This window comes from Myxocyprinus asiaticus, chromosome 11 (assembly GCF_019703515.2).
Source record: "Myxocyprinus asiaticus isolate MX2 ecotype Aquarium Trade chromosome 11, UBuf_Myxa_2, whole genome shotgun sequence".
Taxonomy (NCBI): Eukaryota; Metazoa; Chordata; class Actinopteri; order Cypriniformes; family Catostomidae; genus Myxocyprinus; species Myxocyprinus asiaticus.
In genome coordinates, this window is record NC_059354.1 from 717984 (window position 1) to 732592 (window position 14609).

At 40.6% G+C, this 14609-nt stretch overlaps 1 protein-coding gene across 1 annotated transcript in view; it reads right to left on the minus strand.

Annotated features, from left to right (window-relative positions):
• Positions 1-14609, minus strand: part of si:dkey-11f4.7 (piezo-type mechanosensitive ion channel component 2) — a 648587-nt gene that overhangs the window by 247675 nt on the left and 386303 nt on the right. The window contains 3 exon segments of the mRNA XM_051709767.1: positions 4755-4921; positions 11975-12040; positions 14134-14233. Of these exon segments, the coding sequence (XP_051565727.1) occupies positions 4755-4921; positions 11975-12040; positions 14134-14233 (333 nt within the window).

Here is a 14609-nt window from a genome sequence, read left to right on the forward strand (position 1 = left end):
GTTAGAATAGGCAGCAACATCTCCTCATCACTGACCCTCAACACTGGAGCCCCGCAGGGCTGTGTTCTCAGCCCACTACTGTATTCCCTGTACACACATGACTGTGTGGCAACACATAACTCCAATGCCATCATTAAGTTTGCTGATGACACAACGGTGGTAGGTCTGATCACTGACAATGATGAAACAGCCTACAGAGAGGAGGTGCACACTCTGACACACTGGTGTCAGGAGCACAACCTCTCCCTCAACGTCAGTAAGACAAAGGAGCTTGTGATGGACTTCAGGAGAAAAGACAGAGAACACAGTCCAATCACCATCAATGGAGCACCAGTGGAGAGAGTCAGCAGCTTCAAGTTCCTGGGTGTCCACATCACTGAGGAACTCACATGGTCCGTCCACACAGAAGTCGTTGTGAAGAAGGCTCATCAGCGCCTTTTCTTCCTGAGACGGCTGAGGAAGTTTGGAAAGAACCGCCACATCCTCACACGGTTCTACACCTGCACTGTGGAGAGCATCCTGACTGGCTGTATCTCCGCCTGGTACGGCAATAGCACTGCCCACAACCGCAAAGCACTGCAAAGGGTGGTGCGAACTGCCAAACACATCATCGGAGGTGAGCTTCCCTCCCTCCAGGAAATATATACAAGGCGGTGTGTGAAAAAAGCTCGGAGGATCATCAGAGACTCCAGCCACCCGAGCCATGGGCTGTTCTCACTGCTACCATCAGGTAGGCGGTATCGCAGCATCAGGATCCGCACCAGCCGACTCCATGATAGCTTCTTCCCCCAAGCAATCAGACTTCTGAACTCTTGATCTCCCACGATCAAAATACATCAGCCCTGCACTTTATTACTCTTTTATCTCACACCGGACTGTCATAAATTATATTACTGTCATTATATTATGTCTCTCTTAACAACTGACTATCAACCGACAGCCTGAATGTCAATACAGTACAATACTGTACATTCTATATATATACTTTTTTCATATATATTTTAATTTTTATTGAATAATGTGTATCTATATAGTAAAAAAACAAAAAAAAAAAAAAAAAAAACAGCATATTGTATACTGTACAGTGTATGTTATTATTTGTATATTGTTGAGTGTAATTGTGTATAACAGATGTTTAAATTGTGTTGTGTTAATTTGATGTTTTAAGTTGTGTAATTATGTATAACAGATGTTTAAATTGTGTTGTGTTAATTTGATGTTTTGAGTGTAATTATGTATAACAGATGTTTAAATTGTGTTGTGTTAATTTGATGTTTTAAGTTGTGTAATTATGTATAACAGATGTTTAAATTGTGTTGTGTTAATTTGATGTTTTAAGTTGTGTAATTATGTATAACAGATGTTTAAATTGTGTTGTGTTAATTTGATGTTTTAAGTCGAGTTTAATTATGTATAACAGATGTTTAAATTGTGTTGTGTTAATTTGATGTTATTGTAAATTGGTATATGTCTCATCACTGTCACGACTGCTATGTTGATCGGAACTGCACCCAAGAATTTCACACACCATTGCACTTGTGTATATGGCTGTGTGACAATAAAGTGATTTGATTTGATTTGATTTGATTTGATTTTGATTTGAAAAAAAAAAAAAACATGGTTACTACAGTCGTGATTACTTATACAATATTACAACAGTAAAGCCATGGTAAGTTTTCATAAGGGTATAATTTATTAACAAGGATTAAAGATCATTATCAGTGATTTAACAACTCTGAATTTAAATAAACCTGTAAAAATTGTCAAACAAGCCCATTATAATACATGTCACGTCTGGGCTTGTCATTACTTAATGTGAATAACTCCAGATGCTGTTTTTCTGTTATTACCTAAGGAAAGCACTGCTCCCTCTTTGAACGAGTGCTGTAACTGAAAAGGTGAGTGCTGTCTGACTGCTGGTGTATTTTAGCAATTCTGCACATCAAGATGAGTGGAAGAAAAAATAGTTCTGGTGTCATGCAATTCGCAATAATTCGCTCATTTAATTCTTTTTTTCCACTTCGAAGCTTATGAGATGCATTAATATTCATGTAATCTAAATAATAAGTGTGTCATAATTTTGTGTCATTCTCAGCATGCAGGGTGAATATGTGCAGTAACAAATAATAAAGTATAGGCAATGTAAAGTATGTGTAAAGTGTGCAAGTTAGATAGGTCTATGTGTAATATGTTTATATATGTAGCACCGTGGTCCTGTGAGGCACGACATTTCATTCCCTTGTATGTCTCTACATATAGCGGAATGACAATAAGCTCACTTGACTTGAATTCTAGTCTTACACTGAGTCAAGACACATACGTTTTGCTCTTTTGTAGCACTGCGTGTAATTTTAGTGCAAAAACAAATGCAGAAACACAGACACATTTATTGACGTTCTATATTTGAAAAAATAAACCCAGCGACCTCCGAAGTTCAGACAGTGATGACCACAAACTCTCCGCTTCAGCAGCAGGAATTTGCACGAGAACATCGGTGATCAAAATGGCACAGCTCACAAACACCCATCGCACAACCCAGCCATGAAACACTCGGTTTATATAGGAAGGAAACACTGGTTGCCGGCACTGCACATTAACAATCAGCTCACCTGAAAGCGATTAAGAAAGAGAGAGAGAGATAAAGACAAAACACACGCTCTACATTCACACAAACAATACGGCTGAGAAGGCAATCACAATGGGGGACATATTTCGCTTTTCTATATCCTGGAAAAGAGCATGAGCTGCAGAAAAAACTGCCGACACTAAACAGCCAGAACAAACATTTATCATAAATTCAAAATAACACATTCCAGCACCGGATCAGCAATCAAAACATACACAGATCAGAAACTCCAACTCAAGAACTGGAGATGTTTAACACATGAAATTAAAAATATAATTAACTGAAGAACATAGTTACACATACTCCATATGATGTATGAAAGAGGGATCATTTCTAGAGACAACATGAAAAATCTCCTCAGTGTTATTTTGGGAATCGTTCATCAATGGAGCTTGGATGCCCTCTATTGGACATTTCTTGTAATTGCCACAACACACTGGGTTAGACAGCCTGGGTTTAGTATTTTTACATTTCAGTTGATATTTGTATTATATTTTATTTATATAAAAATTAAGAAATATGTTTATTATCAATAAACTTTCAAATCCAAGCATGCCAAATACATAAAATGTGAATATGCACAAAAAGGAATGATGATATTTACTGCATTGCTATGGCAACAGTATTTAAGATATCATAAGTCTTGACATTATTCTAAACTTTTTTGAAGCAATTCAGGTTAAAATAACAGGGATATTTCAAAGTCTGTTAAAAGTGACACACTTCCTTCCGCCAGTTGGTGGCGCTACAACCATGACCCACAATAGTCACATCAATATGATCAGCCTGCAAGGACAAACATTTGGCTCAATTCTGATGTTTTTAATTTTCTGCACACAGAAGATATGAGACATTTCCTTATTCCATTTTTTTGTCATTATTTTATCGCTTCGCCATGGCAACACCGTTTGATATATCAAAAATCCCTTCACAATTTAGTATCATCAATGTCTTGGCATGATGTCGCCCACATTTGGTACCTGTAACATGAAATCCCTCTGAGGAGTCTATCAAATTCCAGAGCATGCATTTGACAAACAATACAAAATGGCCAAATGAGATCTATATGTGTACAAATTTTGGTGACTGTAGTTCAAAAGGGATGTGCTACAGAGCCCCCCGAACAGGCCCATGTTCTAGGTGGTGCTTCTGTGCTCCCTCCTGCATGACCCCCCCTCAACTTTGCCAAGTCCTAATGGCCAGCGACTCTGATGTGTGTACAAACTTTCAAGAGTTTTCACGCATGCTATGTACCCCAAAAGTACAGAAAACCTTGAAAAGAAGTGTAATAATAAAAATAATAAAAATAATAATCCTTAGAAGGATTGTGGCCCTAATAATAATAATAATTGTGAAAAAACATTCCAAAAACAATGGGGCTTTAGCACCTCCGGTGCAGGCCTCTCCAATATGCTGTTATGCTACTCTAATCAAAATGTTGTGATTTTGAATGGTGCTTTCTGTTACATTCTACATATCCATCACTCAAAGAGATATGGTGGAACAGAAACTGTATAAAAAATGCATGATTCTGAAGTGTAATTTTAGATGCTCCATGGACCACCTCGGCTTTGTTACTCTGTAATAAAAGTCTGTTTTTGGAATCAGAATTTTGCGCCTCTGAGAATCTTTGACTCGTTTTGGAGAATCTGCCACGTGCATCCATAAAAATAAATAAATAAATAAAATAGTTTATAGCACCTTTAAACTCATGTCCTGTTCCATAAACGATCCATAAAATAATAGTTTGTCACCATTCGTGTGGTATAGAATACCTTTTATTTTGTGGAACGCAAAAGAAGATGTTAGGCAGAATTTATGGATCATATATCTATCATCATTCTAACTCCTTTTGTTTTGAACAGACAAAGATAATCATGAGTGGAAGTAATGATGATTTCCTTTTATTTTTGCGTGAACTATCCCTTTAAAGGTTTTTCAAGCTGGACTCTGGGCCATGCTCCTCCATAAGAAACTCCAAACCTCACATGACATTTTTATTTATTTCACAGACACTATATGCATATGCAGACTAGTTACATTAGCATAAAAGTGTTGATTGTGGGTCAGCTTTGCCTTTAACATTTAACACTCTTATCTGTGCAAAAGGGCAAAATGTAAATGTCACCTTTTTCTGTTGTTTGCTTAGTAGAGCTCTTTCAAAGCGAAGCACCTTAGAGATGTCCAGACTGTCTTTACATAGCGACTTCAAAGCTGCTATGAGATCTTCAGTGAGAGAGAGCAGGAAAACCCAGAGAAACTTCACAGTGTCAAGAGTCCGCTTAAATCTGTACTCTACATGAAAAGGACAGAGAAAATTATATATATATAAAATGCATGTATATACTATGTTTATATACTAGTTTAAATGTATTTGCATGTTAGAAGCAGTAATTTAAGCTTTTTCTATTCTCTCCTAGTCTGCCTGCAGTTCAGGGATGGTTTCCCGATAATGTTGCAACTTAAAGAGATAGTTCACCCAAAAATGAAAATTCTCTCATTATTTACTCACCCTCATGATATCCCAGGTGTGTATGAATTTCTTTCTTCTGCAGAACACATTTGAAGAAAATTTGAAAAATATCTCAGCTCAGTAGGTCCTTAAAATGCAAGTGGATGGTGATTTCACTTTTGAAGCTCCAAAAATCACAGACAGTCATCATAAACGTCGTCAATACTACTCCAGTGGTTAAATGAATGTCTTTTAAAGCATCACGATAGCTTTTGGTGTGAAAATTATCAATATTTAAGTACTTTTTAATTATAATCCAATGCTTCCGGTAAGCTTCACGAGAGAGTGGAGTTCAAGCGGTCTCTCATGTGACGTATTCATGTTGCCATGATACAGATGTAATCTCAAATTCTCCACTCAGTTGAGACATCCAGGATATGCAAAAAAATGCACCAATGTGAGTAAAGAAACAGATAAATACAGATCTAAAAACCAAACCAGTGAAGCTTCTGTACAGCATTCCTTCTTCACACTTGTAAACAGTGTTGCTCTTCCAGCTGTGACTTACGTGCGTCAGTTCTCACGTGTTTTAAATGCCAATGCGATTACATCACATGCGCATACCACTGCAGAACGGAAGCATGATTTAAAAAGTACTTAAATGTGTATATTTTTCACACAAAAAGCGATTGTGCCACATTAGAAGACATTAACTTCTGGAGCCGTATCAATGATGTTTATGATGACTGTCTGTGATTTTTGGAGTTATAAAAGATAAATCTCCATTCATTTGCATTTTAAGAACCTACTGAGCTAAGATATTTTTCTATTTTTCTCAAATATGTTCTGGTGAAGAAAGAAAGTCATACACACCTGGGATATCATGAAGGTGAATAAATAATGCAGGAATTAAAATTTTTGGGTGAACTATCCCTTTAAGCTTTTACGATCATCTTAACTAACATCACTTGTTATTTTACAATGGAGTAACCCCTGTTTCCCAAACCAGCACGAAGATCATTCATTACAAAGTAGAACTCAAGTGCTTCGTTACGGGAGCTGTCTAGTCCAAAGGTGCTGATCACTTTGGCATTGGCCAGTATGACTAAGAGTCTGACATCTAAACATAAAAATAAAGTAGAAATACTAACAAACATGGAAGTTGTCTGTAACCATGCCGAGTCACTGAAATTTATTAACTATTACAGAATTTAATTGAAGAAATAAAGGTGGCTTTAGTAAGACAGAGTTTCAGATGTACTGATGCTAAATCATAGAGATTAATGAAAGTGATGCAATAAATGCATGTAACATGAGTGTACATGATGTGAACCATAAGGGGCTCTCGCGTAGCCTAAAGTTTTGTTACTTTGGCAGTAAACTGAACAAATGCACACATAACAGGATTAAAATGATAGGCATCAGTATTAAACTACTCATACACCTATCTAAATGTTAATAGATCATCTGGTTAGAGTTCAAGGCACTGTGTACTTGTAGCCTTACTGCCATTATGCAGCATGCAATTTGTTACTGCCTTGTAAAAAAGACTATACGCGAGCCGATTTGAACCAGCCATTGGAGGAATGAAGAAGATGAGGAAGAGAGAGAGAGGGAATCTCTCATTGCACACTCTAATCTCCTTTGTTAACCATATTTTAATTATTTATTTAGGCATATTTATTTAAGTTATAAACTACATGGTCATATTACTCACATATGTCTTCTTAAATAATCTGTTTAATAAGAACATATCATTTTCTATTGCCATTATAGTTTTGCTTATCAAAGAAGGCTAATTATAAAGTAATACTGTATTATAGCCTGTATTAAGCAAATGTAATATGCTTACAACAAGTGTAACTGACTTGTCCACAACACAAACAATGTCACATTTTGTCACTTTATTCTGTTGCTTTTCACAAAACATTTTTTACAGTTATTATTTCTCATAACTTGCAACAAACTGATAAAGACAAAAGGCTCATAGCTAAAGTGGTGTTCATGTTTTTGTATAATCAAGAGACAAGTGTTATCATCACTGAAGAACCAGACCAAATGGCAGACATTAATCTTCCGAAACATGTAAAAACTGAGCTGTGCTTGCTTTCCAAAACCCGAAGAAAGAAGAATGTGAAATTTATCTTCCTGAAAGATGCATCTAGGCAATGAAGAAGTTGGTAAGTTGTAAATGCAAAGGCAGTAAATGTCAACATAACTTTACCATGTACAAACCATGTTTTATAGCATGTACTTTGTTTCAAGAGGTGTAATATGAAATAACTGGGGGAATCTCAACAGAAAAGGCTGTGATCATGGGGAAGATTGAAGGATTTTTGTTCTCAGTAAGTTAATGCACTATACATAGAATATACATGCTCATGTCGTATATGAGACAACAGTTAGGGTAAAGGCCATGTGGCAATGGGGCCGTGGCCAAGCAACCTCTGTAGAGAGCTAGGCCTGGAGAGTGAGAGCTGTAAGAATTGACACCTGTGGGAAATTATCTCTAACAGCTGTTTGTGTTTGCAGTGAGAGCTGAGAGGGATAAAAGAGGCAGTCCAGACTGCCGGAAGGCAGAGAGACAGAGCAATGCATGAAGCTGTATGTGTGCATGTGACTGCTGAAAAGCAGCATAGTGTGTGAGTATGCTGAAAAGTTATGAATTTTTTTTTTTTTTACATTGGAATGTTTGCCCGGCTCCCATTTCCTCCTTCATAAAAGAGCTAGTGATCTGTCACAGTGCTGCCGATACCCGGGATTAGGAGGAAGAAAATGCAGCTGGCTGAAGTAATCAAGACCCTCGCCAGCATCCACCAAGCCCAACATCAGGCTCTGCTTGAGCTGCGTGTGGAACAGGTTCCAGGCACTTTTCCAAGCTCAAGCAGAGGACCGGCAGGTGCTATAGAGCTTGGCACACCAAGAGGGATCTTCAGTCGTGACCCTTGATCCACTTTTGGCCATGCCGCACATCCCGCTGACGAAGATGGGAGCTCAGGATGACCAGAGGCATCCCTTGAGCTCTTCAAGTGGACGGCTGGAGCATGGAAGTGGCCCAGCACCCAGTGGGTGGCCCAGCTACTGCCACTGTTGTCTGGGGAAGCCCAACAACTCCTGTCTTCTGGTGTACAAAGACCTGAAGACAACCATCATGCAATGGGTCGGCCGAAGCCCAGAGCAACATCGCCAACACTTACACTCACTGAAGCTCGGCTGCCAGATCGCAGTCGCTTGATAGCTCCTTGACACCTGCCGAAGGTGACTGCTGGCTGAAGATCGTGGTGCTGCGGAGATACTTGATCTGGTGGTACTGTAACAGTTCATTGCCCAGCTACAGAAAGGGACAGCAGAGTGTGTCCAGTGCCACCGAATGGCGCAGCTGGATGAGGCGGTCCAGCTGGCTGAGGACCATATGGTGACATATCCAGGGGCCGGCGAGCCCTCTTCTCTCTCTCTCTCTCTCTCTCTCCCCCTCTCTCTCTCTGCTCCCTCCCCCTCTCCCTCCCCTCACCCTGTTCCTATTCCCTAGAAACAGGGAATTCCTACCCCAAAACCGGTTTCCTGGTCCTTTGGGCCATTCAACCTGCTGGTTTTCCCTAACCCTCTCCGCTCTCCCCCACAGGCTGGTGAATCCGCTGCCGCAGGTGTGGGTATGAAGTCTGGGCCAGTCTGCTGGAGCTGCAGGGAACCTAGGCACTTCTAGGACAATTCCCCCACGATGGAGGTGGAGACATTGGTCTAGATCTCCTACGCACCACAGGCCACCCCTGATTGAGCAGGAGTGTACCGGATACCTGTGAGTATTAAGGGGGGTACATACCAAGCCTTGGTAGATTGAGGTTGTAATCAAACCTCCATTCACCAGCCTGGGTGGCTCAGTGGTAAAGACCCTGGCTATCACCCCTGGAGTTTGCGAGTTTGCTAGTTCGAATCCCAGGGCATGTTGAGTGACTCCAGCCAGGTCTCCTAAGCAACCAAATTGGTCCGGTTGCTAGGGAGGGTAGAGTCATATGGGGTAACTTCCTCGTGGTCACTATAATGTGGTTCGTTCTAGGTGGGGTGCGTGGTGAGTTGTGCGTGAATGCTGCGGTGGATGGAGTGAAGCTTCCACACACACTATGTCTCCGTGGCAACGTGCTCAACAAGCCACGTGATAAGATGCGAGGGTTGACAGTCTCAGATGCGGAGGCAGCTGGGATTCATCTTCTGCCAATCTGCCAATCACTAAGTGTCCACGAGGACTTAAAAGCACATTGGGAATTGGGCATTCCAAATTGGGAGAAAAAAAAAAAAAACTCCATTCACCAAAGCTTCATTCAGTCAGAGGCTTTGGATAAGAGCAGACAGGTGTAGGTAAAGTGTGTGCATGGGGATGTACAGAATTACCCTGTAGTGACGGTCATTATCCAATTTCGGGGACAAAAACATAGCATCGATACTGTGGTTAGTTCCCACCTCACCCATCCACTAATCTCGGGTGCAAATTGGCCGGCATTTACCACTTTGTTAAGGGTAATTTGTGTGGATGAGTCCTGTAACAAAGTGTCTCAGTGTGTGGTTTGCGATTTACTGGCTGGGGAGGCGGAACCGGGGCCGTCTATGTCAGCTCCACGTCAGGATGACGCAAGAGAGGGGGAAGTCTTGGCTTCCCCAGCCCTTATAGGATTTCCTGCAGGGGATTTCCCTCTGGAGCAGATCCAAGACGAGACACTTAGGCACACCTTTGACTAAGTGAAAGTGATTGATGGTCAAATTGCACTTGCATATCCGTACTTTTCAATTATCAAGGATCGGTTGTAATGAGTGATGCAGGACACTCAGACAAAGGAGGATACAACCCAATTATTAATACCACGGCACCATCAGGAAATATTATTCCAGATGGGTCATTATAATCCGATGGCAGGTCAAAAGACACTGAACTGTCTAATGGCCCATTTCTATTGGCCGGGAATTCGCGAGGATGTTCGCAGGTGGTGTGCGGCATTTCGTGAATGTCAGCTGGTGAATCCGCCAGACACCCCAAGAGCACCCTTGCGCCCCCTTCCATTAATCAAGGTCCCTTTCGAAAGATATGGTATGGGCCTCGTCAGGCCATTAGAGTGGACGGCACACTGACATCACTTTTTATTTGTTCTGGTGGACTATGCAATGCAATATCCGGAAGCAGTGCCTCTGCGCAACATTTCAGCACGAACAATAATCTCCCAAGTGGGATTCTGACAGAAATCCTCACTGAGCAGGGCATAAATATGTTTATGTCACACACACTACGCAAACTGTATGAATTATTGGGGGATTAAATCCATTCAGACCAGCGTTTACCACCCCCAAATGGACGGCTTGATTGATCTATATATCATAAAAAATATGATATATAAGTTTGTGCATGAAGACACTCAAAATTGGGACAAGTGCCTCGAGCCCCTATTATTTGCAGTACGAGAGGTCCCGCAAGCCTCCACGGGGTTCTCCCAATTTTAATTATTGTATGGGCATCGACCGCGTGGCATGCTCTACGTCCTATGTTAAAATTGGGAGGAGGGACCTTCAATTAGCAAAAACTAAATTAAATAGGTTCTTGATCTGAGAGCAAATCTCCACACACTTGGGCAGGAGACAGAAGAATTTTCTCAAGGCTCAAGAACGTCAAACCCAGCTGTAAAATTGGGGTACTTCGGCTATGGGAATTTACACCAGGAGATAAAGTTCTTGTATTGCTCCCCACATCGAGCTCCAAATTACTTACAAGTGGCAAAGACCCTTTGAGGTCACATGGCGAGTTGGGTAAGTCGATTATGAGGATAAATGAACAGACAGAGGCGGAGCACATCATATTTACCTCCTCAATCCACTAAAAATGTGGAGAGAGGCGGTTCCTGTGACTTTGGTGATGGTGGTTCCGGAGAGGGAGGAGCTCGGACTGGAGGTGAACTTAAAAGCCACCGATCGAGTCACCCTGGTCACTTGCGGAGACCACATCTCACCGTCACAAGTCACAGAGGTTGCCAGGTTGCAAGGAGAATTCTCCAATGTGTTCTCACCTCTTCCAGGTCGTACAAATCTCATAGAGCACCATATTCAAAGGACCCCAGGGGTAGTGGTACATAGTCGTCCCTACTGAGCACAAAAAAGAAGTGGTTCGGGAAGAATTAAAGGCCATGCTAGATATGGGGGTAATATATGTATCCCACAGTGACTGGGCCAGCCCGTTGGTGCTGGTTCAGAAGATGCCTCGGATTGATGAGCTACTTGATCGGTTAAGCACGGCTCGCAGTGGTGTCAAGATCGGCCTCTGTGGAGGAGGCTTGTGAAGGATGCTACTGGGCAGTTGGAGGCAGTCGCCCTCCAACAACAACGGAGGGCAGAGGAGCGACGCTCACAACGAGCGGAGCGTTGAGTAGCTAAAGCACAGCAAGTTGGCACAGTAGGGGGCACAGGTGGTCCATCAGCCAGTCGTCTCAGTCAGTCGACCCGTTACATCTGGCTCTGCCCCGTGACCTCCTGCCAGCGGGCTTTCGACACTTCACATGGACTCAAGGTGCACATAGCCTGGCACAAGCGTCATGGTGACTTCACCGCCACTTAGTGGCGAATGGCGGTTGTTGCTGTTGTTGTTGTTGTTGTTTAGCATATGGCCATTGCTATTGTTTTTATGCCATTTCTTGGCCCTTTCTATTTGTTGTGTATTTTGTACTTAGTTGAGCCAAGTAAATCTTAAGTCTTAAATCAAATCTTAAATCAAATAAGTCTGTTTTTTTCATCCCTGTCAGATTTTGAAAAGTTAGTCCTGCCATCCACATCTGTATTTTAGTCATCCATTCTTGAGAGCCCTGACAGCTGAGGGTTCAATGTGCATATCATATAGGACTGTGAGTGATTGTCAGCAGGTTTACCTCTCTGTGTCTCCTCTTTAAGACTGAACTCTGCCTGCTCCTCATCTGACTCCTCTTTATCCAGGCCTAGGATATTACAAATACCTCAATTACCACACAGTTATTCAACTTAAACCACTCTCACCCCACCCATTTGTGACATGCTTACTCAGTTATCTATTTTAAATATTCTCTTTTATTAATCATTAATATTGTAGAGTGTATTGATAAAAGGCTAACAAAATTCAGCACAGTTCTATGTATCTTTCTCAATTCTGATCAGGGTTTATACAGCAAATCAGAAACATGGACCAAAAAGCAGTCTAAAGTTACAAATCAAAATTTGATATTTTTATCAAAAAATAAAAGCTGAAAACACACCCAAACACAACAGCCAAGGTTGCAAGACAGAGTATATATCAAGAAACCATTAGCAGAGCAGATTGAAAATGCTGTCATGCTCTTGAAACTTGATATGGGGACAGACAGGCAGCATTCTACATGCATCAGTTGAAGTTCTGAACAAGAATCTACATAGAGCCAAAATCTTTCTGTTGTTTTACTGGCTCAAGAGTGATTTTTACATCTACTGTGTATATGTTACAGCTATATAGTTAGGTTACTATAAATATATCAATATAATCAGGTTAAGGATACTTCTTGTGTAACCAAGGCTATGTTCACACAGACAGAAGAAAATCAGATTTTGACTCAAAATCCAAGGTTTTTGTAGTCTGAACAGGACAAAAACACAACAAACCACATTAATTTTTTATTTTATTTTTTTATGTTTCTCAGTCTGAATGGTCAGATCAGATTTCACGTGTTTTTTTTGTAATTTGTTGTGTGTGACGGTTTGTTTCATCATGTGTTGCGAAGTGAAGACATACACTGCCTTCCAAACAGCATTAATGATACCATCACAGGGCACTTTGAAGGGATAACAATGATAGGCATGCTGTATGATTGTTAGAAGATAATTTTCAATAAAAATAAATGACTTAAAAAATGTGTTCAGAATGAAGTTTTATTACACCTTTCAGCCCTTCGACAGACAAAGGTAAAGTCTATGAGGGGGACAAATGGTCTCCTCTGAATGGAACACAACCATATATCATGTATATGTTACAGGGCAGCCAAAGCAGTCCATACCTCTATTAAAAATAATTCAGACATTGGTTTTACTCGCCCAAAGAGATGTGCTAATGTGCAGTTACACACACTGGCTGCAAGTCACCACTCCGCGAAAAGGTACTGAATGTCTCATGCCATGCAGATATGGGACACTTGAGCATTTTGAGCACTTCAATACAGGACGGGGGTCTTCTTCAAGAGTCTCGCTGTTCGACCCTTTTATGCTTCAATACAGGATACAAAGTCTTCAAAACGGGAAGTTTTGCTACCCGCTAAAATACAGAACATAGGCGTCTCGTATGGCACATCGTAATTTCGGCCAAAATATGATACGTCCTGTGGACATGCTGACAAAAGAACAGTCCCGGAACAACGGAACAGTTGTAAACCCCAACAGCATTAAACATTGCATATGCCACCTCTCTTGTTTTTTAAGATCTGTGACAAATTGGTTAATATTTGGATACTGCCTCATGAAAAACATCCATTGCTAAACTCTCACTCATGGTGAACATATGCAAATTTGCATCTTTACTATAACAACTAGCGTGGACATGCTGACAAAAGCGACTGCATTCTGAACAGCAAAAAAAAATTTGATCTGTCCAAATATAACCTACAGTTTGAGAAGTCAGTCTAAAAAAATCAGATTTTTCCTGTAGTGTGAACAAGGCCCAAGAGTCAAACAAGATGTTTGGTAGAATTACTTAGACACCATTCACTTTCATTGTATGGAGAAAAGATATAAATAAAAGTGAATGGTGACTCAGGCTAACATGAGAGTGAGTAAATGATATGAATGAATTTTAATTTTGAGATGAACATTCCCTTGAAATGAGTACTGCATTTACTACTTCTGTAGGTGGTATTATGGTTGAATATTGTACTTTTTAATTGTACATATTTATACAAAAGGGCAAAGGACTGACTGTCTTTAAATAAAAAATTGAGAGGGGTCGAGGTGGGTTTCTTGAGCAGAGGTGTTAGCCAAGCTATCTTCAGGAAATTGAGAAAGTCATTGAGTAAATGATGGAAATGGATGGTACCCTCTTGTCTTTGCAACTGTCTTTTGACTCTCTTTTGCTCTTGACGTTCATGGTCTCGGAGAGCTACTGTGGATCCTGCCACCCAAGCCTCATAAGCCAACTGTCAGGGAACAAGAACATATCCAGTAGCTGCATTTGCTTCAGATCTTCAGTGGCCCACAATAAATTAAATTATGGTGACATCACACCACAAGCAGCTGTTTTTTTGAGAAGCAGATTTCAATGGTGGATTTGGGCAGCACTGCAGTTTTAATAATCTTAAAAGCATTAGAAAATGTTATGTTAGTAAAAATGATTACAAATGGATATACAGTTTAATTGCCTCTTTCGCATAAACGCTCAATATCAACAATACGTCTGGACAAGTCACTTCAGGTGAACGTTTGATGTTTTTTGAGAAAATATGTTAACTCAGAACCTTAAAGGAACCAGTAATGATACCGGAAATGGTCCAAAGCCTGTAGCTTTCTAATTCC